The 22,174-nt window shown below is 40.2% G+C and overlaps 1 protein-coding gene across 1 annotated transcript; it reads right to left on the bottom strand.

The window, feature by feature from the left end:
- Positions 1 to 330: 330 nt before the first annotated feature.
- Positions 331 to 21,688, bottom strand: PDGFRL (platelet derived growth factor receptor like). Its single transcript, XM_079306751.1, has 6 exons — positions 21,591 to 21,688; positions 15,192 to 15,477; positions 6,921 to 7,072; positions 5,536 to 5,829; positions 5,102 to 5,241; positions 331 to 2,104 (listed from the first exon to the last, which is right to left on the bottom strand). Exons 1-6 carry the CDS (start codon positions 21,643 to 21,645, stop codon positions 1,916 to 1,918), a joined length of 1,116 nt encoding a protein of 371 aa, XP_079162877.1. The 5' UTR covers positions 21,646 to 21,688; the 3' UTR covers positions 331 to 1,915.
- Between the last annotated feature and the right edge of the window lie 486 nt (positions 21,689 to 22,174).

Below are 22,174 nucleotides of genomic sequence, written 5' to 3'. Positions count from 1 at the left end.
GCTCTTTTAGTTCAAAGGAAAAGAAAGTGGTCTGAGAAATGAAAATGCAAAAAGGAATTAACATACTGCACAGTCTCATCTAGAAGCTCAAGGATTGTTAATTCAGAATGAAAAAAATATCACATGGTACAAGGACCTTTTTTCCCTAAAAAAATGGTACAAATAACTTTTTAAGGTATTACTATGAAATTGCTAACCTATTTAGTCCTTTGGATTACAGTGTAATGTTCTTGATACATTTCAACAGATTAACCTTGCCTCTTACACCTTCAAAGTTAGTTCTACTGCATGCTGTTTCAATTTTTTTTTAGATACCTTATTTTCAGAGGCCAGAGATGAAAAAGCTCCTGGAGAGTGTTCTCCATGTAGCCTACTACATGAGACCTGCATGGAACCATTTCAGTCTTGACCATGGGCATTTCTCTTATCAGTTAAATTGGTTTATATTCCTGCATGCTGAAGAAAAAGCATTCAGCAAGCTTGTTTAATGTTTTCATTAGCTACACTACTAATCAGATCATTGACTTTATTGGGAAGCTGCCATTCCTACATTAGCACTTAGAGCTGTCACTACTCCAAACAGTGCTGTACACATCTGCACAAAGGTCTGAATTATCTGGAGCACAGGGTTAACTCAGGCCTTCAGCAGAAGAAAGTTTTAGGAATTCCAGTCAGATGCAGGCTGAAATAGAGGGAAGTGTGTGACCAAGGGACCAGTTCCTGCTTTGCTTCCTTGTGTGTTGAGAATAAGCTGGTTTTCACTTGCCTTGTGAATAAAATGGCTTGCATTAATTTTTTTTTTTTTTTTGGCATTTCATTACTAAGGAGTAGATTTTTATTGGAAGTTCTAGCCCACATAAAGTTGGTGCTTGAGACTAAGGGGAAAAAAAACCCAAAACGTTGCCAAAATGTCCAACAATGTTGTTATCAAGTTCTTACCTTCTCCTCTGGCATGTTCTTTCCTTGTACTGGTAACTAAACCCAGGGTAGGAGAAGCAGTGGTTTATTTATCCATGTATAGTTCTGTGTAAATGAAAATATTTTTTCTTTTCTCCTAAGTAAATTAATACAATGAACTTTGTTATTAACCTAAGAAGAAATTCTGGTGTTGTACTGACATTAGAATAATGTTTGCTTTTTTGATTTTTTCCCCTTCTGTAAATATTTATAAATAAATGCAAGTTTTACCTTTAGCAACTATAATTTGCTACATAATTTACTACATAACACCAGAGATCTATTGAGAAGTGAACTACTAAGTAAGCTACATATTGTAAGGTTATAAGAATGCAACAACATAAGGGAAGTTCAACATACCCAACTGCTAACAAGTCTCTGGAGATATTAAATATATATTAAGGTGCTAGAGGGTATTAATCTTCACCAGGAGCAAAAATTGTATTTGTGTTTGTCTTTACACATACATGAAAATGAGCACACATATTTATGTTTTCATAATGTTCAAAAATTTAATTATTCTTGCAAAACAAACAACTGCTATTGGCTAACTTTGTTACAAGGCTTTTTTTAGTTTGCTTTTTTGTTGTTGTTATTTTGAACACGTACAGTAATCTTAATGTGAAAATTGCATGCTCCACACAGAGGGCTGACCTTATGCAAGAGTCTGAGGGAAAAGATCATGTGCAAAGGAAAGCCCAAAGAGCACCTGTTTCTAAATATGCACACGCCCTGTGCATGTTCAGACTTAAACTTTAATGCTTCATCATAGTTTCAGTAACTCACAGCTCACTACTGCTGGACAGAGTGAACTCTGTTGTGGCCTGTCAAGCTAGTCAACATGAAATACATTGACATATAAAAGAAACAGAGAGAAGCTACATTGAAACAATAATAAAGTAAATTAATGGCAATAATGTCAAATAGCATACATGTCCACATCCAGAAGTCTTTCCTCTCACTTTAGTTCAACTTTGGTAGCTACTGTTGTTTCTCCTTGTAGGTTCTGAGCTATGCAAACATAGTTTCCCACATCTATGTCTTCAAAATCCTCCACAAGAAGAACACTCTTTGAGATTCTTGTAGTATGTCCAATTCCTCTGTTTATCAATCTCCAGAAGTTTTGAGTAATCACAGGCCTCCCGGACTGTTAAACAAAGCAAAACAAAACAAAACAAAAAACCCCACCTGCATAAAATATGTGATTCCACAAAGTGTATTTAGTGACACCACCCCATCACCTTGAAACAAGATGTAGGAGAGTAGGAGCCTATATCCAAAAGTCAGCCCTAAGTGAGGGAACTGAAGGAGTCTGGCAATATTCCTGCATTAATACTGATGTACCAATAACCTATGCCGAATAAGGATAACACAATGGCTCTACCACTCCAAGCACAGGCACTGGGTTTGCCAAAGCCCTGCCTGGAGCTCAGTTTTAGGTCACTTACTAAGGTTGCATTTGGGAACCTGATCAAATAGGTGAGATACCCTGGGGGAGGTGTCAGGATAGATGTGTGAGCTCACTTGCAGACTTCAGGCATGTCTCAAAAAGAAGGCAGCAGTGGCATGAGGTAGCTGACTGAGCTTTTATTCTCTTTTAGCACAGGGCACAGCTTTAAGTCACATATTGAAAACTAATTCCTCCTCTAGCTTTAGAAAACAATACATAAAGTAATATAGAAACAAACAATAACAATTCTTAAATGCTTCTGAGTTAATCCTCACATTCTGCTTTCCAAAATGTAACTTCAAAGCCATGTTTATATAGAAAAATGCATTTTCAGAGGTTATTTTTTTGTTATTAAATAAAAGACATTAAAAAAATTGTATAAGAGAATTCTCTAATGGACTGGTTATGAGGTCACTCTGCCTGGCAACTCAGAAGGTCACAAAATACTGGATAAAATAATTTCACCCAAAGATAGACTAAGGCAGTCTCTTCCAAAATCCAGCAGCTGCTAGTCAACAGTTTTAAGCACACTGGCTTCTGCTATACCAATAACTGAGATAAAAAAGCAGGAGAGAGGTTTCTGATTGGAAACCAACTTCCCTTGCTTCATGACATAGATGTATTAATTATTTACCAATATGAATGCTACAAGGCTTAAACTAAATGTAGCAACAGAGTGAGTTAGACACTTGTTCAGAGTCAAAAAGATACAATCTCACACTTGCAAAATGACCAGTGAAAAGGCAGCTCTCAGTCTTCCTGAAACTTAGGGATGAGTCACAGTGTAGTCAGGGAATGCCTAGGAAGTGGCAGGCATTATCAGATTTAGAAAAAAATATATAAAAAATCCTGGCAGCTGTAAATGTCGTAGAAATTGTTAAAACTTTAAAAGTAATGAAGCTATTTAGCAAAGCACTACCTCCTGTTCCAAGCTTGAAAATTAAGTGCTACCTACAATCAAGTAATACTGCACACTTAATTCAAGTCTAAGTTAGTTCTTAAATATAGCAAGTGGAACTTCCTTGACCCTACTGAAAGTGAAGGTAAAGGCTGTGCAAGGTGGACCCTGTTTGCCTGGTTGGGCTCTTGCTAGTCCACTTTTCCTCAAACTAACTGCCTTCTGCTTCGAAGCCTGTTGCATAGAATCAGATTAAGGGTGGATCTGTATGCATTCACAGCAGGTGAATGAGCAAATGCAATTGTCAGGGAGTGGCAAGGGGAAACAAGAAAAAAAAAAAACTTGTGGGAAAAGAGCAGATGGAAAGGCTATTGACTACAGAGATAAAGTGAGGGTCTCCACAATGCCCCATTCCTAGGGACAAGCAAGGATTAATGTGCTGCTTCTGCTCAGGAGTCAGGCAGTAGGTGAGAGCCCAGCTGCTGGGTGGTATGGGCTGGGACAAAACCATCACTGAGCTCCCAGCACTGAAAGCAACAGCATGAATGGAAACATCCAGTGAATCTCAGAACATCATCAGTCCTTCTTCTTGCATAAGAGGTCTATATGACCAGCAACACTGATGTTCTGCTGCTTCTCCTCCCACCCCACCTTTCTTCTTTGCAGTATGTGAACACTCTCAATAAATGTTAAGCATATAGTGCTTAGTGCTTCTACTCTGACATTTACTTGATCCTTTTGTTGGGGCAGAATCTCAAACACAACTCTCCCCTCCCTATCCCCAGGCACAGCTGAGCTGAGATAGTTTAACCTGGTGGATAAGCACATCAGCCCTTTCCAGGGCAGATGCAGGCCATGGGCCAAAGCCTCTCTCACCCCCGCAGGTGGGTGCAGTGAGAGGGTGTAGTCCTCTGCTGATAGTGCATGTGCCCTGCACTGCAGCTCCAGTATCCACAGCAAACAAGGGAGATACCCTGCATGCTTTAGCTGTTTATATTCAATCAGTGACAGAGAGGTGTTAACATGTACATGCCAGCATGGATCAAGTGCTGTAAAACCACTGGGAGCAGCTGGGCCAATAAGAGCCAGCAAACCAGGCTGGGGGCAGCCTGGGAAAGATGCAAAACTAGGGTGGACAGTAACAAGATAGAGAGTTTTGGGAGGCCAAGCTGGGTCTAGAATGAGGCTGATTAAGAGATGAGCTCCTACTGTAACAGGCAAGGGTGGTTAGAGGGAAAAGAGAGGAGACATTCAGTGATGTTAGTAAGAATCACCTTATTTTGTGCAAGAAAAGACACCACAACCACAGATTCGCATCGTGTCTCCTGTGGATTCTTTCAGATGAGGCTGGACAGAAGTAGATTCTGCTTCTGGATATGGGCAAACTTAGAAATTCTGTGCTGGGATAATTATGCATCCAAGCCATGGAGAAAGAAGGAATATCAAATGCATAGGCATCAGTGGGCCTTGTGGCTTGCCCTAGAACAGCCTCCTGATGCTGGCTGGCTTTGACCCTGTCTGAGGCTTTCCTTGGAAGTGCTGCCAGAGGCCAAGTATCTCTGGAATGGAAATCTGAGGGAGGAGTGAGCTTTGCCTTTGCTGAATTTGGTTTTTACTAACAGGGCTCTCCAGCTGCATCCCTGTGCTACTTCTCAGGGAGATTCTCAGGGGAAGACAGGCTGAAGTTGAAAGGGGATATGCTGCCTCCTCCTGCCAGCATGCCTGAACTGGCAAGAACATTCAACATGCTGCCTTTGGGAAGAACAAACCATTTCAGGGAGGCATACACCTCTTACCTCTTGCCCTGGATACTGCCAGCTGAAGTTCACATCCACATCTGGCTCCCCAAGGACTGTGCAGATGACATGAACTCTGTCACTGAGTCCAGCTCTACTGGATGACACTGCAATTGTGGCTGAGGGTGGGCCCTTGGGAACTGAGACAAAGACAGTGTTTAGAAACAGAAAATTAGCTGCTGAAGTTAAATACAATGATAAAACTGAGTCAATTTTTTACTCAGTTTGCTTTATGCAACACATGTTTTACACGTGCAACTTTCCCCTCTAAACTGGGAAACTTGCTGGAATTTAAACCTGAATGAAAGTTTATCACATAGACTTTTGATCAAGATTTTAAAACTCTTATTACATTACTTATTTTATTTTCTAAAAATTATTTTCTTAATGTCAGCAGAAGAGTCAATTTAAGCACAGAGAAAACTGCACTTTACCTTCCACATACAGTAGGTGATACTTGATGGAAATCTGAGGTGCTCCCTGTGACTCTGCTTTGCAGTAGACAATACCTTTATGATCAGAAGTGGGGTGCTGGAAGACAAATCCCTTCTTTGCATCATAAATAATATCAGTTCCATCTGTCTCAATTTCTTCTGCTGGAAATTCCCTGTGAAGAGTCACTTTTGCTGAAGGAGTAGTAACACGGCATGGGATGACTGCAGGTTTATCTGGGTTCAGGTAGACAATCTCAAAATAACTGGGAGTAGGTACAAAAAGTTCCTCTTTGTCTGTTCAGAAGAGTTGACATAATTACAGAAATATTTACATTGTGGTTTAACAGAAGAAAAAGTACATTTGACAAGAGAAAAAAACTGTGAGCAACATTTAAAACAAAAAGCTTTAATTTTAATATGCACACACAAAAGAAAAAAGAACATTGCTTGTATTAAAAGCCATTAAATTGAAAATTAAAGTATTTTTTTAATCCTAAGAAAATCTTTGGAATGTCTTTTATTAAGCTTCCAAATACTCATCTGGATCCCACCACCACTGGTAAGATAAGCACTGCTAGGAAAAAAGATACTTTTGAAGCTACAGACTTTTGATACCTCTGCTTTTAGGCAAGATGTTTGATTTTCTGTCCTAAGTAGATGAAATATTTAGTGCCCTCAGAATCACAGTTAAGGAGTATTTCCATAATTGGTACCCTTCTTGGAAATTTAAATCTGAAACTCATCTTTCTAGCATGAGCATTTACTTAATAATTTAACTGACGGTTATTCCAGCCTAAGGAATGTATCCTAAAAACATTAAGCACTTCTGTCTCATGGTTCAACTTAACTCCAAAATGTGTTGCAAACAATCCTATCTTAACATTTTGTACTAAAACATTTTCTAGCCACAAATACTTCAGCTCTAATGAGGCATCAAAGGTTGTTTTTCTATTCAGAATAGTTTTCAGAGGAAAAAATGAACCATTTGATTTCAGCTCTGTTGTATCAACCAGCAAAATGACAAAATTAATCTTCTGCACAGATTTATTTTTCCTTATCAAGACACATTTTCAAGAATTAAACATTTTTTATTAGTTCTGTAGAAAATCCTCAGAAAATGTGTTACTATTTTCTAAGTTATGTGCTTTTCATTGCATTATCCATTACTTTGGGTATTTTGCATAATCTGTAGGGAAAATGGGCTCCAAAAAAAAACATATAAGCAAATAATTTTCTGCCCACCAACACAGTCCTCCTTAACATCCACTAAAAATAGATGAAAACTGTGGCAGTAAAATCTTGACAGTGAAATCACTTGATGTAGCTTTATTCCTGCCTTAGCAGCAAATATATTTCCATTCATAATCCCCCAATGAGTTAATTACCTGTGAAAAAGATGTATGTTGACCCTGTTCTAGTCTCATCCTTCCTGCATTTGTTACCACTGCACAGCTGAAGCCAGCAGCTGTATTCACCTGTGTCTGCTGCAGTGGAGTTTGCAAGGATCAGCTGACTATATCTGTCAAGCTGCTTTATGCTGTGGAAAAATAAAAAAAAAAAGGAAAGACAAGCACAGATGTATTTCCTTGTATATTTCTGTCATCTTATTTCCACTTTTGATTTTTTTTATTCTTTCTCTGCAACTGACCCACTTTTCACTTTCAGAGCTCTTTGCAACTTCCCCTTTTGCTCCAGCAGAGACTGTTTACATGAGCAGTTTTATTGATTTTAGCTACATATAAGAGCTTGCAAGCTCTCATCTTGAACAGCTCATTTTTGGATTCCTTCAAGTCTCCATTTTGAAATTGGGCTGTGACTGTTCTAGGCTATATGTTTATCTATATTTTGTCCTAGTTTGTCCATGCCCTTTCCTTCACTCTACAAGTCAACCCACATGCATATCAATCCTTTTCATTACTGTAGCACTACTTCAGTAATATCTAACAAAGATAATTCACAGGTAGTTAGTAGCAGGTACTCTACTGAGAGTTTGTTTAATAATTTCTGCCTGCTTTCAGTGTGAATACTTTACCAATCCTTAACATACTGGTCCAAGTTCCCACTTGCAAAGAGCTGCTACCTCAGCTTGGATCTGTCCTGCAACTTAAATCATTTTGCATCACCTACTCCTGTGGTCTAAGTCACCTCACTGGAGTTTCCTCCACATCCCATGGCTATTTCAGAGCATGACCCTGAGAACTGCTGGAAGACTACTGGCAGTGCCATCACATAACTACACAAAATTCAGCCTGTGTGATTCTGTGATCGTTTCAGACTTGATTTGCTCTTTTTTTTCCCCCTCTCCTGAATTCCCCAAGCATATCTCCCAGTGGATTGACATTTGTAAATGTGCAAATATTTATAAATATGTAGACATACATAGATACTGACAATTTTTCTAAGGGGCAAAAAATATGAAATACAGCAGCTACAGTCTCATCTTGTTCTTTTTTTAAAATGTGTTTTAAGGTTTACTTTCCTGGCTCTTTCTGGCAGACAGATGGAGGTGTGGCTGGCAGTCTGCTGGGTTGACTTTTGATTTTGCAAAAGCAATGGTCCAAGAGTACCAGTTCTCAGGGAACCCTGTCAGCACAGCTATGTGGCAGTACTGATGCACTCTGCTGCTTCTCTGACCCTTAAAAATGTTTTCAACCAGCTGCCTTTCATGATAGTGGACCTAGGTCATGAAGGGTTTCCTTTCTCCTTTGCAAGTCACTGAGGTAATTTCTTGTAATTTCTTTTCTAACCAAGTCAGGAATGATTTTTCCAAGTTTAAGTATTTGATAATTAATTTCTTTTTACTCTTTTAAAAGGGATTTTGACAAATTTGACACAGCTTGCATGGTCTGAACAGCTCTCATACTCATTCAACTGTGAGCTTTTTGAATAATTATTACCCTCCTAATTCTTACTAATGTGGCAGTTATTCTGTAAGGCAGATACCCAACTGATTAATTTCTTTCTGGGATTAGCATCTTTGAATAAATTTTTATCCTCTAAAACACCCCATGACTAACAGCACTACTACAAACACTCCTGAGTGTACTGTGTTACCTAAATGCTGTGTTTTGCTTAACTCTCCATTGCAGGCAGAATACCTGTTTAAGCAGAGGCCACCACTTCAGCTGCATGTGCTTCCCAGAAGTTCTGACTCCCCAGGTGCTCTGCTAGCATTCTGCACAACTACCAGCAGTCACAAACAGCAGTTCATGAAACCCAACACTCAGCCCTCAGTCAGGCTAGCAGCTTAGAGATTAAAAGCACACCAAAAATACACACCTCAAACAGAGATAAGTGAGAACTGCATTTTCCAGTAAGCCCTCAGACAGCATTAGTACATGGATCCTCCACAGGGCAGCTCTGAGGCCTGCCTCAATAAACAGCCAAATCACATTTCCTACCCACTAATGCATTTGTCCTACACAACCTTGTCTGATTCCATTTTTTAGAATCCTTTAATCATGTGAGACCACATATCAAGCACAGTGTCCAGTTCTGGGGCCCTCAGTTTATGAAGGATGTTGAGATGCTTGAAGGTGCCCAGAGGAGGGCAACAAGGCTGGTGAAGGGCTTGGAACACAAGCCCTGTGAGGAATGTTTGAAGGAGCTGGGGGTGTTTAGCCTGGAGAAGAGGAGGCTTAGAGGTGACCTTATTGCTCTCTACAACTTCCTGAAGGGGGGCTGTGGATAGGGGGTCAGTCTCTTCCACTGGGCAGCAACTGGCAGAACCAGAGGACACAGTCTCAAGCTATATCAGGGAAGGTGTAGGTTGGATGTTAGGAAAAAAATTTCACCAAAAGAATAATAAAGTACTGGAACTCTCTTCCCAGAGAGGTGGTGGAATCACCATCTCTGGATGTGTTTAAGAAAAGGCTGGACATGGCACTTGGTGCTATAGTCTAGACTCTGAGTTGAGGTGTTAGGACATAGGTTGGACTTGATGATCTTACAGGTCTATTCCAACCTCATTATTCTGTGATTATGGCATAGTAGCCTTTCCATTTTTAATATATACACTACCTTACATTATAAACCATCTTCAATTTTTGGATAACATTTGAGAGATTCCTATCTGTGCAAGAGAACATGCTGTCTATCATACCAAATAGGAAGAAAAGATATATCCAGAACATGTCCTATTATTACTGTATTATTACTATTTAGTTTCCCAGTTCCCATTCCACAGGCTATGACTATCTCAGAACAAAATGTTTTCCAAGGATCAAGTGCTAAATGTCAATAATACAGAGAAACCAGAACACTTTTGCTTCCAATCATTAATGCAGACACTGAGTTATAGCTTGAAGTCCCAACAGATAGCAAAATACGGTCAGAGCTAATTAATTATTGTACAGAGTGTTCTTACCTGAGAACAAGCTATCCAGTAATCAATGGAAATAACCTAGCAAGGTAGTCATCCACAAACATGCAATAACAAAACCTGGCATCTGAAAGTGTAAGTGTTGAGACTCGAGACATGGCCATATTAAGCAGACAAAAAGGCCATACAAAATAAAGAATAAACAATAAATCCTGCAGCTGACCACTATTTCCAGGGCAATTTATTATTTCATTACTATTTCATAAGTATTTTAGATGCTGGGAAATCTGACCTGGAAGCCAACACTCTGCTGTATTATAGATGTCACAAAATAAAAATGTTGTATATACAAAATTACCAGACTGTTTAAAGAAACTAGAAAAGTAGCCCAAAATCTTATTCCATACATTGATCTTATTAAACTTTAAATAAAGTTCAGAGGATTTTTGCCAGAAAACTACACCACATTTAGAAGCTGAAATATGTATTTATATAAAATACATATATAAAGACAGTGTACATAGCATCACTCAAGGAGCATCTACCCAACTCCTCTCAAGCAGCTGCATCCACACTGACAAAAGAGAGCTTATCTCAAATACATGCTCACTAGGACAGGAACATAACATCTCACTGTTTTACAGAAGAAAACGATCTTTAGCTTTCAAACTTCAAAGCACAAGCAGCAAAATCAAATTCAGTTTCAGTAACTCAGGTTATCTGAATCTCAGTGATCTATTCACTTATTTACAGGTGTGATGTTCCCTTAAAATCACTCCCAGTTAATTAGTTTTTCAGATATTTTCTTCTTTCCACTTCTCTTTCCCAAGAGGAGTGTTGATGAATGGCTGTTACCCACTGTGATCTCTAGCACATCCTCCTGTATTTCATGAGCCAGCTCTCTGTGCAATTATTTGTTTGTCCCTTGTTGGCTGAAGCACTCAAGAACTACCCTGGCTGAGTGCAAGGCTTCTGCCACAGTAAGTTACAGCAAATCAATTTACTAAGTTACTGAAATCAAATTCAATTTCAGTTCATGAGCACAACTGATATCCCATTAAACCAGTGGGAGTCTGCATTCAGTGAGAACAGTCTAATTTTGGCCTCTACCACACCCAGTTTCCTCAATATTTGTGAGTGTTCCTGTGCAGACAGGAGCACACGAATGTACATGTGATGCATGCCCAGGTGTTTGCCCCAGCTTCTTCCATTAGAGCAGCTCCATTCCATGTGAGTTTGCTTATCAGATGAAGTTAAAGGCTGCTGGTCTTCAGCAGGGGAGAGACCCATGCTCCAATTAGGCAGGCAGCACAGAGACTGTGTGAAGTCAGAGCAGCTTTCTGCTATAGAGCTTTACTAAAAGGGAAAATGCTCCTGCTCTTATTTTTATTTTCATCCCTCTCATATGTTGTAGATCCAGTTTCTGGGTGAGTCTCCAGTCATTAATCTGTTATTCAAAGTCTTACAAAACAGCATTCCAGCCCTTCCATAGTGGAGGTGTAAGAGCAACCTCTGACTGTTAACATGACCAACGATTCTGGCCAGTTTGGCCAGCACACAAAATTTTCAGACAAAAATTATTTATGTGCTGCAAAAAGCAAGAGAGCATTACAGATAATAGGCTAGTTCTGAAATAAGCTTGTGTGTGTCCTTAGGCTGGGAATCATGTTTGCATGATTTGAGCTTTCTGTCAGAGTTGTATGGCACACTACAACCTCTAAAGCCAAGTAAATTGTTTCAGTCTGTACTGTTGTGTACTCCAGTTAAAGCAGTGGAAAGGCAAAATTTCTGCTCCATCTCAGCAAGAAGCAGCCAAAGAGTCCTCCTTCTCCTTTCATTCAGCATCTCTCACTCCCTTGGATATGATAATTTTAGCACATGTAACAGCTCCAGACCTATAAAAAACGGAGACTCTCTAGCACAGCAAGCAAAACATTTTATTCACCAGGTTGTAGAGTACGGCTACAAGGACAAATTCAATGAAAGCATAGCCACTAATACTACAGAAATGGCTTTTTTAATTAAAATCCTCCTTAGAAAAGGCATATTGTCCCCCATGTTGCTGTACTCTCCTTACCACATGAGTGAGTTAAAAATGCGGCAAGCATAGCACGGAGGCAAAACATCTGGTTTTTATCCCTCCTTCTTTTTGCAACCACCCATAGAAAATACATGATATTGATGCTAAATTTAACTAGTTGCAAGCCAAAATGCAGGAGTAGTTCATTTTGTACATCTTTTCTATTACTTAAGGGAAAAGTAAGACTTGATGCCTGGGCATCTGTTGCTATAGGGACATTAAAATGAACAGAAGAATTGTAGTCATTAGTACCCAGCAACAGCAGGGATCTTATCCCCAAGTGTCCCTCCTCCTTTTCACTTTTCCTCTGGCACACCAATCCCCTTTTTCCTCATTTTCCATTACCTCCTCTTGGCCCCATCACATTCCCCCGTTGCTGCCATCAATTCTGGTTTACACTAGTGCCCCAACTCCAGCAAGACCCACATGGAAATCTAAGGTAAAAAAGGCCCAGCTCAGTTAATTAGCTTGGGCTTTGCCCCACACCTCACTAACTGGTAATGAAGGGATGATCTTATTCTTGATCTTTAAATACTCAAAAAAATGCTAGAAGATACTGGACATATATCTACCTAGATATATGTAGGTTATTATTCATGAATAATTTTTCTGAATCTCTCCCCTCTGCCCTATATTCATAATTTTGTTTTAAAATAACGGGGGTAATGTATTAATAAAATGTTTTAAATTGCCTATTGCAGTTGACGTTTGGTGCATGGTCTTGCACATGCCAGGAGGAAGATCTGAGCTTCTCTTGAAAGATCATAGCTTTGCTGACCTTTCTTGGTGCCAGCTCACTTACAAACACTGCCAGCTGAGCTAAGTAACAGAGTAACTTTTATGATAATTCCAGTTAAACTCCGTCACACCTTCTGAAACCACAGAACACAAATTTCAAATTTCACATTCTATACAGCAGACATTGTTTCATATGCACCTATTAGAACTGCAGCAAAGATCCTGAGATAATTACCAAAGCCATGCTAAAAATGTGATGAACATGTAACTGCACAAGGTTCTGTGGTCAATGCTTCCATAAATTATTACTATTCCATGACTCTGAAATCTGCTTCTAATCTATGTTTTCAGTTTCTCTATTAATTTTAGGCTCTTCTGCTTGCATTTAAAACTGCTGACTTAGTCAAACACAGCCTTATTACTTTAACAACTTATTTCAAAAGCAATGAAAATTCTACTTCAATACAGATCCTTAAGTATATGCCTTACATACTTCTAAAAGAAAATAAATACTTAGGAAAGTTACATCCACCCAGTCAAAATGCTTTATAGCACTTTATAGAGCTTATTTTGTGTGGCGTAACTAACGTGTTCTATGGTTAAATTACTACTGTTGACTGAGTACGGAAATGGAAATTGCTGAGGCAACAGGATTACAAACTACTTCAAAGTGGAAAACAGAAAATTACACAATCATGATCTTTATCCTGTTTTATCCTGTTTTCCTAAACTATCTCAAATTCTTGTGTTTTGACCCCCATACATCAACAGGGAACACCTAATTTTGCATAGGAGGAATAGACAGTCAAATAACCAATTAAGCATTCAGATTCCTTTCCAAAACCTCTGAATACTTGCCCTGCCTTCTTCAATGCCTGACTCTGACACTCAACATGGCCTGGACTCAACAGGACCAAACCACACCAGCAATCTATCTGCATATGAACAAAACATTAAGACTTGAGAACTACAACCATCACCACATACACACACGCTCCCTGTTGATTTGCACATCCAGCTCTGGCTTGCTGGGAGGCCAGGTCTGTACTGCAGCTAATAAACGCCACCTGCTGAAAGAAACCTGGACAGAAAGTATGCCTTACTAAAGAATAAACAGGAGCAGTTTAAAGCAGCCACAAGATCTTGTGACAGATATTCCTGTGATAAGCACAGGAACTGGCTTGCTGAAGCATCTTACTGTGGCAGAAGCCTTGCACTCAGCCAGGGTAGTTCTTGAGTGCTTCAGCCAACAAGGGACAAGCAAATAATTGCACAGAGAGCTGGCTCATGAAATACAGGAGGATGTGCTAGAGATCACAGTGGGTAACAGCCATTCATCAACACTCCTCTTGGGAAAGAGAAGTGGAAAGAAGAAAATATCTGAAAAACTAATTAACTGGGAGTGATTTTAAGGGAACATCACACCTGTAAATAAGTGAATAGATCACTGAGATTCAGATAACCTGAGTTACTTAGAGAGAATATAGACACTTGTACTTAATCTAGGAACAACAGGACAAGAGCAGCTGATATCCTGACTCATAGCTCTGTGCCCCGCTCATCTAATAATCCAAGAAAAGCTCCTAATAGTTCTTCCTTTGGGTATCACTCACAGTCTTCACTGTCTTCATAAAACAGCTGGTGAAAACAAACAGTTCTCAGAGCAATAAAATGCCTGTGGAAGACATCCTTAAGCTCCTGATATGCTTCTCCTCTTTCTAATACAGAGCTAAACTACTACATTTAATCTACATTTAGCTACGTGTACTATCCTCAGAAACCAGGAGGGTATTGTACGGAGATTCTCAGCAAAGATGTTCAGAGCAAGAGGACACTCAGAGGATGGGGCAGTCAGTTCCTCTTCCTGCTCTAACAAATCTTTATATGGCTTTCATTAAGATGTCACAAGATGAAAGAAAAAGCTTTCCTCAATTTAAAGTGACAACTCTCAGCATTAAACTCTGATGCAACACAAGCCCTGCAATTTCGTTTTGCATGCAACGGCAACTCTGACTGAACCACTACTCTCACTTGCTCCTTAACATGAAGGCTGGTGTATTTTTTGCTAGTTAAGAGATGTTGTTTTGAGTCTTTTCAGGAAATTAATCTTACTACCTCATGTAGTAGCCATATTAGCAACCAGTACAGCCCAACATAAGCAGGTGTCTGCAGAGAACAGCGTTGGTAGTGAGCACCTGACATTCACATTTTGATAATTTTACTTTGGGCCAACCCTAACATGGTTCCATTTGTGGTTGGAGTACAATGATGAACATCACCTTCACTGTAGATTCATCTGAAGGAAACAGTTCACATGCTGTAAGACTATCCACAATCACAAGGCAGTAACTGGTGATGACTAAATGTTGCTCACACTTTTTCCTGGCACTAAAAACTATTAGACAGAACACAGTGTGCTAAAATACAAACAAACAAACAAAAACACCAGTGGTGTTGAAGATAATAAGGGAAAAAAAGTTCTGCATTTTTCCTGCAAAAACATGGAAAATAGCTTACCTGAGTCTGGAGTCTTTAAAGGTGTCTAAATAAGAAGGATAGTTCCAAGTCACATTACTCCCCTTACATCGCAGTTCTATGCTTTGTCCTGCAGCCAGGCTTAAGGTGGCAGCTAGTTTCTGGAAATTACCTTTATCCATCACCTGTGTCAGTATGGACTGGGACTTCAAAGAGGAGTCCACAGATTCTCTCTCCTTCATTTTGGGAGTCTTGGGTTTTACTTTCTTGTTAACAGGCCTAATTTTGTTTTCCCCGGGTTCTTTGGGACGCTTACTCTTCGCAATAACTGGTAAAATAAAGAAGGCAATGTTACTGATTAGAAAAAAATTATACAGTCTTTTGGGGGAAAAAAAGTATTCCTTATTATCCCAGAGAATAACTGAAGTTTTGTTCTTCCAAGAAAAGATGCATAAAACTTAGAGTTAATTTCCTTAAGTTTTTGAAGCCTGCCATGACCCATTTTCTTGGGGAAAAAGGGAAAAAAAACCAAAGAGAGCTTTCAAGAACATGTGGAAAATCTATACTTACATAAACAGAGAAATATGCAAGGTATGAAAACTTTACAAATGGTAAGGGAAAGAAATACAGCATTCCCATCTCCAGCCACTTTTGTAATTTCCACCTCCTGGTGTTGCCACACAAGCTCTCCACATTCATGTCATGTGCCCTTCTGCTGACCTCTTCACACACTGCACATCCATAAGAGACACAAGTGTAGAACTTCACAATTTATTATTATTTTAATTTATAAAATACTGATAGTGATGCAGTTTTCTTCATTTACAGTAATTACTGAAATGCAAGTGATATTTCAGTCACTTGAAGGTGACTTATTTATGTTGTCACTTCTCCACAAGAGAAAGTCCAGAAGAAGACATAATCTTAGAGATAAGCAGTAATATTTCATTACCTCCTAGAGACAACAGGGACGCCCAGTTGCCTTAAGAAACAAAGGAAACAGAGTGAGGTGTCTCAAATATTTAAAAATACAAACAAAAATTTCCAATTTTAACTGACATCAGGAAGCACAGCCCTTTTGTGAGACAAGCCTAAAGCTACTTTTGCCAGACACCAGAAACATCACTAACTGCTCCTGACAGCTAATTCTTGTTTTCCACATGGAAACGCTGAGGTATTTCATTGTACAAACCAGCTACAAGCTCCCTCTGGAACGAAAAATCTCAGTATACTCATATACTCAGCATAATTAAAACTGTTACTGACTGCCAGTACAAATAGATTCCTGCCACTGATGGCTCCTGTGACTCTCCTGAAACCCCAGCTGGACACCTTGCACTGTGTCAGCTTTGACTTCTCCAAGTCCAGGCTGATGTACAACACATTTCTTTTAAACACCATAATGCCTTGTGAGCACAAATTTAAAAACCAGGAAGTTCTAGCATTTTTTCCTTGCATTATATATTAGAAAGGCTACAGAAGGTCAAAAATCACTTGCACTGACACCACCTAGTGACAGATACCAATCAGGGAACAGGGCAATCATCTCTGCTCCTTAGATACTACTGTCCCAAGCTTCCAAGTACCTTCAGCTCAAAGAGTCTGTGAACCACAGATGTTATCATTTTATTGTGCTTGGATGTTTTTGGTTTTGTTTGGTTTGGTTTTTTTATCATATTGCCCTTGGATATTTTCCTACATTGATTTGTCTGGTCAGTTTTGAAAATCACACAAATTACGCATAAAATACTAGATGCCTTCCAGTTTTTGTATTAAATAAATAAGTACCTCTGTTTCTCCAACAACATACTCTCAACACATATACTTCTACAAAACTTGAGAGTTTTTGACTCATTTTCTTTCTGGACTGACAAGTTTTACTCTGTCTAATTGTTCCTGTAAAGAATACACTTCTTACAACAGTTCAGCTAGACCACATTTGGGTGATGGCAAGAACATAAAAGCAGACAGGTTCGAGGGTATTCTCAGATCCAGTTGTACATATGAATAGTGTCTTCTTTCCTGTCTAAACAGCTCATTACTTTTAAAGACAGCAATATTAGCAGCTGACTTTTAAAAAAATGATCAAGTGCAATTCCAAGATCACCCTCCTAAGTAGGAACTACTGGTTAAAAATTCGTAAGTAGAAATCCATCAAGGCATACCTGAAGTTAGAACAGTCTGTGCTACTTAGCGTCTACCAACAGGAAATTTGAATTCCTACCTTCCCTGCCTAGTCTTTCAAAATTGAGAGACAATTCTACAACTCTTTACTGACAGTTTTCTTTTCTTTTACAGATACTTAAACATGCTGAAAAGCATGTGCCTTACAAGATCCCTGTTAAATTGAACTGGATAAAAGCAATTTTATCCATATTGCAGAAAGACTTATTCCTACTTTTAATTTCCTGTTAGTTATTGTTCCTTGAGAGGTCTTCCCTTGTCTCAGAGCACATTGGTTCCCAAAGAATCTTTTACAAAGGGCCAAATAAAAGCCTTTGGGAATCCAAATACATCAACCAATTCATACATGGCCACACTCTTACAAGAAGTCCTCAGAGAACCGCAGCAGATCTGAAAAACAAAACTTCTCAAAGGAAAAAAAAAAAAAAAAAAAAAAAGGGGCAGTCATGGCCAAAGCCATACTGACTTTTCAGCAATTCATGAATTCAGTTTACAGAATACAGACATCTGTATTGTGCCTCTACCTCCCCCAAATACTGTAAAATACTGGGACATTCAATTTCCGTGGAAAGGCATAGTTATATGATAGAATACAGTGATACATAGTGATATCACAATCAATTCATTTGGAAAAGACCTCTGAGGCCATCAAGTCCAACCTCTGACAAAAACCCATCATGACAATTAGGCCATGGCACTGAGTGCCATCCAGTCTTTCCTTAAATACTTCCAGAGACGGTGATTCCACCACCTCCACTGGCAGCTCATTCCAGTGTCTAATCACACCTACTGTGAAGAAATTCCTCCTGATGTCCAACCTGAACCTCCCTTGGCCCAGCCTGAGGCTCTGTCCTCTTGTCCTGTCACTTGCTGCCTGGGAAAAGAGGCCAAACCCCACCTTGCTATCACCTTCTTTCAAGGAGTTGTAGAGAGTGATAAAGTCACCACTGAGCCTCTTTTCCTCAAGGCAAAGCAACCTCAGCTCCCTCAGTCCCTCCTCGTAGGACACAGACCCTTCACCAGCTTCATTGCTCTTCTCTGGAGAAAGATGGTAAGTTATGACAAGCTCTGCATCTGGGTTAAGGCTTCATCAATTTCAGATTCAAATTTCTTCTACACCTCAAGTGTGTATGATAAAAGCATGGCACTTAAACAGTTTCTGTTGCTAATTTTTTCTCTCATTGATTCTTTTGGCATGTTAATGAGATGTCCTCTAACGATTTTCCCCATAAAGAAAAATCCTATTTCCAAGTCTGCTCTTACAGTATTTTGTAGGATACTCCACTCTAACTTTCTTCTAAGCTTATAAGGTCACTATTTCCCATTAAAATCTCTCTAAGCACCTCCATAGTGAATATGGGTGCACACAGACAGTTTCTTAAATTTTGCTTCCTACAGATGCTCTTTTTTATCCCCTGTTCCTGTCAGCCATAAAAATTTTAAAGTTGTGTCTCCCTGCCCTACCATGGTACATCAGAAGAATAAAAAGGAATTTTGGCTGTTTTTATCCTTTAGTAAGATGTTTCTCAAAGTCTTTTTGTCTGCTTTATTCTGGTTTTTATATTTAACCCACATGTGAGTTAAGGAGTCTCCTCCTCTTATGTAATTGTTCCTTCCAAAATTAAACACATCAGTGGTTTCTTTGTATTTTATTATTCCTGCAAGAATATTAGAACTAGAATCTAGCTGTTCCACAACAACATCTGAATCCAATTACCTGAGTACTGCTCCAGATCAAGCCAAGAATTGCTGGTATTCTGAGGGGTTCTCTGAATAGCAGCTCTAAGACATTATTTGTGGCATCTAAACAATTGCATTCTGCACCACACCTCGATGTGTGTGACCCACCCAAGTGAGGGGAAGTTATTCTTCCTTTTGCTTTTCTATCCAGTCCTTGCTGCCCCTCTGATTTTCCCTAGCAGAGCAGTCATTACACATTGGGTGGCCAGTTACCAGGCTGGTTCTTCTTCACAGGGCTGGTATTTCAGTCCTGATGACTTTTACCATCAAAGCCCAGCAGGAAACAGATTTAACACTACTGGTTTCTTCAATACATACTTGCCACTTCTCCCTTGGGTAAGCTATTCCATCTTGGTGGAATGCCATCACATCACATGCTCTAGAGTTGGGAGGTTCCACTGACAGGCCTGATAAGTCTTTTGAAGAAGCATTCCCATTTAAAACTGGCCATCCCACTTCCCTGTTGAACTTTCCAGATTACTCTGCAGCAGCACACAAGCTTGGTTCAGCCATCCTTTTTCATTTTTCCCCCATCAAACCCTACTGAAATACATTCAAACTACTCTTTGACATTTCCACTACTTTTTGCCAACCTCGATCCTGATGCTATTTCAAAGGCACATGGATCCTGCAACCTCATCCCGAGGAAATGCTTCAACCCACACTGTGTGTTCTGCCACACCTGAGACTCTGCCTTTAAGAAACTCTTAAAGACTCCCCTATGAAAGCTTTTCGATTTTAAGTGCCAGAAGCCTGGTTTTGATTTTGTCAAAGTTTTTTCTCTGCACACAAGCTCCCTCTGTTTCGCAGTTTAGTGAGCCTGAACACTTTCCTCCTACACCACACTCCCAGCTGCTCAGTGAGAGCCTTGTCTGCCTGACCTTGTATTTCCCTGCAGGTGACAGCAGGGGCATTTCAGGATACACATCAGATGAACTTTCATCTTCCTACACAGAAAACCTGGTTCTGCCTCTGTTGCACCTCCTGGAGAGGTGATTTTCCAAGCAAGCTGTGGCCATGCTCCTGCCCAAACAATCCCCTATGTAAGTCTGCCCAGGTATCTCCTGACATCACTTCTGAACCTCACAATCCTGTCTTCTGTCCTAGCTCAATACAGTCTTACTATGCCAGGTAACTAAATTATCTGCTACATCATCACCTAAGGTGAAGAGGACACAAAATCAAATCCTTCATCTCCATTTCCTTATCCAATCTGCAAAACTTTCCAAGAAAGAGAACAAAGTCAATTAGCCCATTGTGTGAGGTTACCATAAATTTAAAAAATAAATTTAAAAATATAAATAAAAAGTAAATTAAGTGTGAGGATACCACAAAGTATAATTAACCAGCAGGATTCCTACATGAGGAAAGAGTCTTTGTGATTATAAGTAACAGAACAAGCTGGATAGATCTTATAATTTGTGATACTTCAAACAAAGAGTTAATCATCCAAACACAGACCCAGTCTGGAGGGGCATATTTCATTAGTTCATAAATTAGTAAGATAAATTAGGAAAACTATTTTGAAATTACAATGCCGACATTAGGACTTCTAGCTTTAGACAAGAAATTCTTATTAAATATGCCTGGTTACTTTCTCCCATCGCTAAACTTTTGGATGGCAGAGTGGGAAGCACCCAGTCACACCTCAGTATAAACATGACAAACTGACAAAAGCATAGACTGGGAAAATTTCCAGCCTAACTTATTACTTATTTTGTGGTTTTACTGTCCACTTCTCAAACAGAAAACACTTTTCTTGATGTGGTATACCCACAGACCACATCTTTCAGCAGAAACCCTCTCCCACACCACTCGGATCCACAGTACAATTCCTCTGCATGTAAGCGTGAGAAAAGCGAGGCTGGAAAAGGCTCCTGGAAGTCTTTTCTCATCTCTGTTCAACTCCTCTGAGCCTTGTTCAGTGAAAAACACTAGAACTTGTTGTTGTTGTTGTTTTGTTTCTTCCGACTAAATATATTAAGTTAATTCACATACTGCAAGAGGGAAAGAGACTCTCTTTTGCTAGCTTAAGTCTACGTAAGTCAAGAATCAGTTATTAATGTCCCCTGCTAAAAAACTGCCTTTCCCCACCAAGACTTTCCCACAGCCCGAAGCGGAGTTATGAGCGAAGTTGGATGCACTCGATCGAACAGTGATGCACAAAGCCAAAAATCTTTTCTGGTCTTTCTCCAAATCCGAGCACCACGTCCCGCGCTGTCCCACGTCCATCACTGTTCCTCCTCAGTCGCCACACGGGACTGGACGCGGACTCAAACCTTTTACCCCGGAGAGAGCGGCGGCGTGAGGAGCGGGGGCTGCCGCGAACGCCTCCCCCGAAACCCAAACCCTCATTTTCGGCGGAGGCTTCGGCGACCCGCTGGCCGCACACGATGCGAGCAGCCCGCCTTCCCTCCGCCTCTGCCGCCCCCGCCCGCGATGGCTCCCGCTGCTGTCCCGGGGCCGGAGGGTACGGCTGGGAAAGGGGAAAGGGGACCCATCGTGGCGGCGGCTCACCGTGTGGCAGCGCTTCCTGCAGCAGCAGCAGGCTGAGGAGCACCCACAGCCGCATGGCGGGAGCGGCGCGGGCGCGGCGGCGGCGGGGAGGGCGCGGGGCGGGGCGGGCGCGGGGCGCCTCAGCGGGGAGGGGCCGGGCCGGGGCTGGGCTGGCGGGGTATTTACAGATTACTTAAAGGAAGCCTAGGCTCCATCTGCATCCACACAAAGAAAGTTAGAAGGTCCATGTATAATGCTCCTCATAAATACAGGCACATGCAGAGTTTGGAGACTTGCCTGACCCTGCTCTGAGACCTCACCCTGGGGCACCTGATTACTGTAACGAAGCCAGTAGGGCCCAGGGCTGGAGTAAGATGATGAAATTTCATGATCTATTTTCATTCTATTATCAGTGTATCATAAACATGTCATCCATTACCTGCAAAAAATTAAGAAAAATAATATTTTTATTGCTATAATATAAGGATATGTTAAAAGTGTTTGCCCCTTGAAACAATTAGAATACCAAGTATTATTTATATCTCAAATGGTTATCAGTTTGTTTTAAGGTCGGTGAATCTCAGAAAGAACTTGTGTAGTATAAA

Source organism: Erithacus rubecula (assembly GCF_903797595.1).
Source record: "Erithacus rubecula genome assembly, chromosome: 5".
NCBI classification, from domain to species: domain Eukaryota; kingdom Metazoa; phylum Chordata; class Aves; order Passeriformes; family Muscicapidae; genus Erithacus; species Erithacus rubecula.
This window is presented reverse-complemented; position numbering and strand designations above follow the sequence as displayed.

What these genes read in the sequence shown, in the direction of transcription:
- PDGFRL (XM_079306751.1), bottom strand. Translation starts at nt 21,645, where the DNA reads ATGCGGCTGTGGGTGCTCCTCAGCCTGCTGCTGCTGCAGGAAGCGCTG. An exon ending in GCAGGAAGCGCTGCCACACG is followed by an intron (nt 15,478 to 21,590) that starts GTGAGCCGCCGC and finishes TTATTTTACCAG; the next exon opens with TTATTGCGAAGAGTAAGCGT. An exon ending in TCACCTACTGTATGTGGAAG is followed by an intron (nt 5,242 to 5,535) that starts GTAAAGTGCAGT and finishes TCTTTGTCTCAG; the next exon opens with TTCCCAAGGGCCCACCCTCA.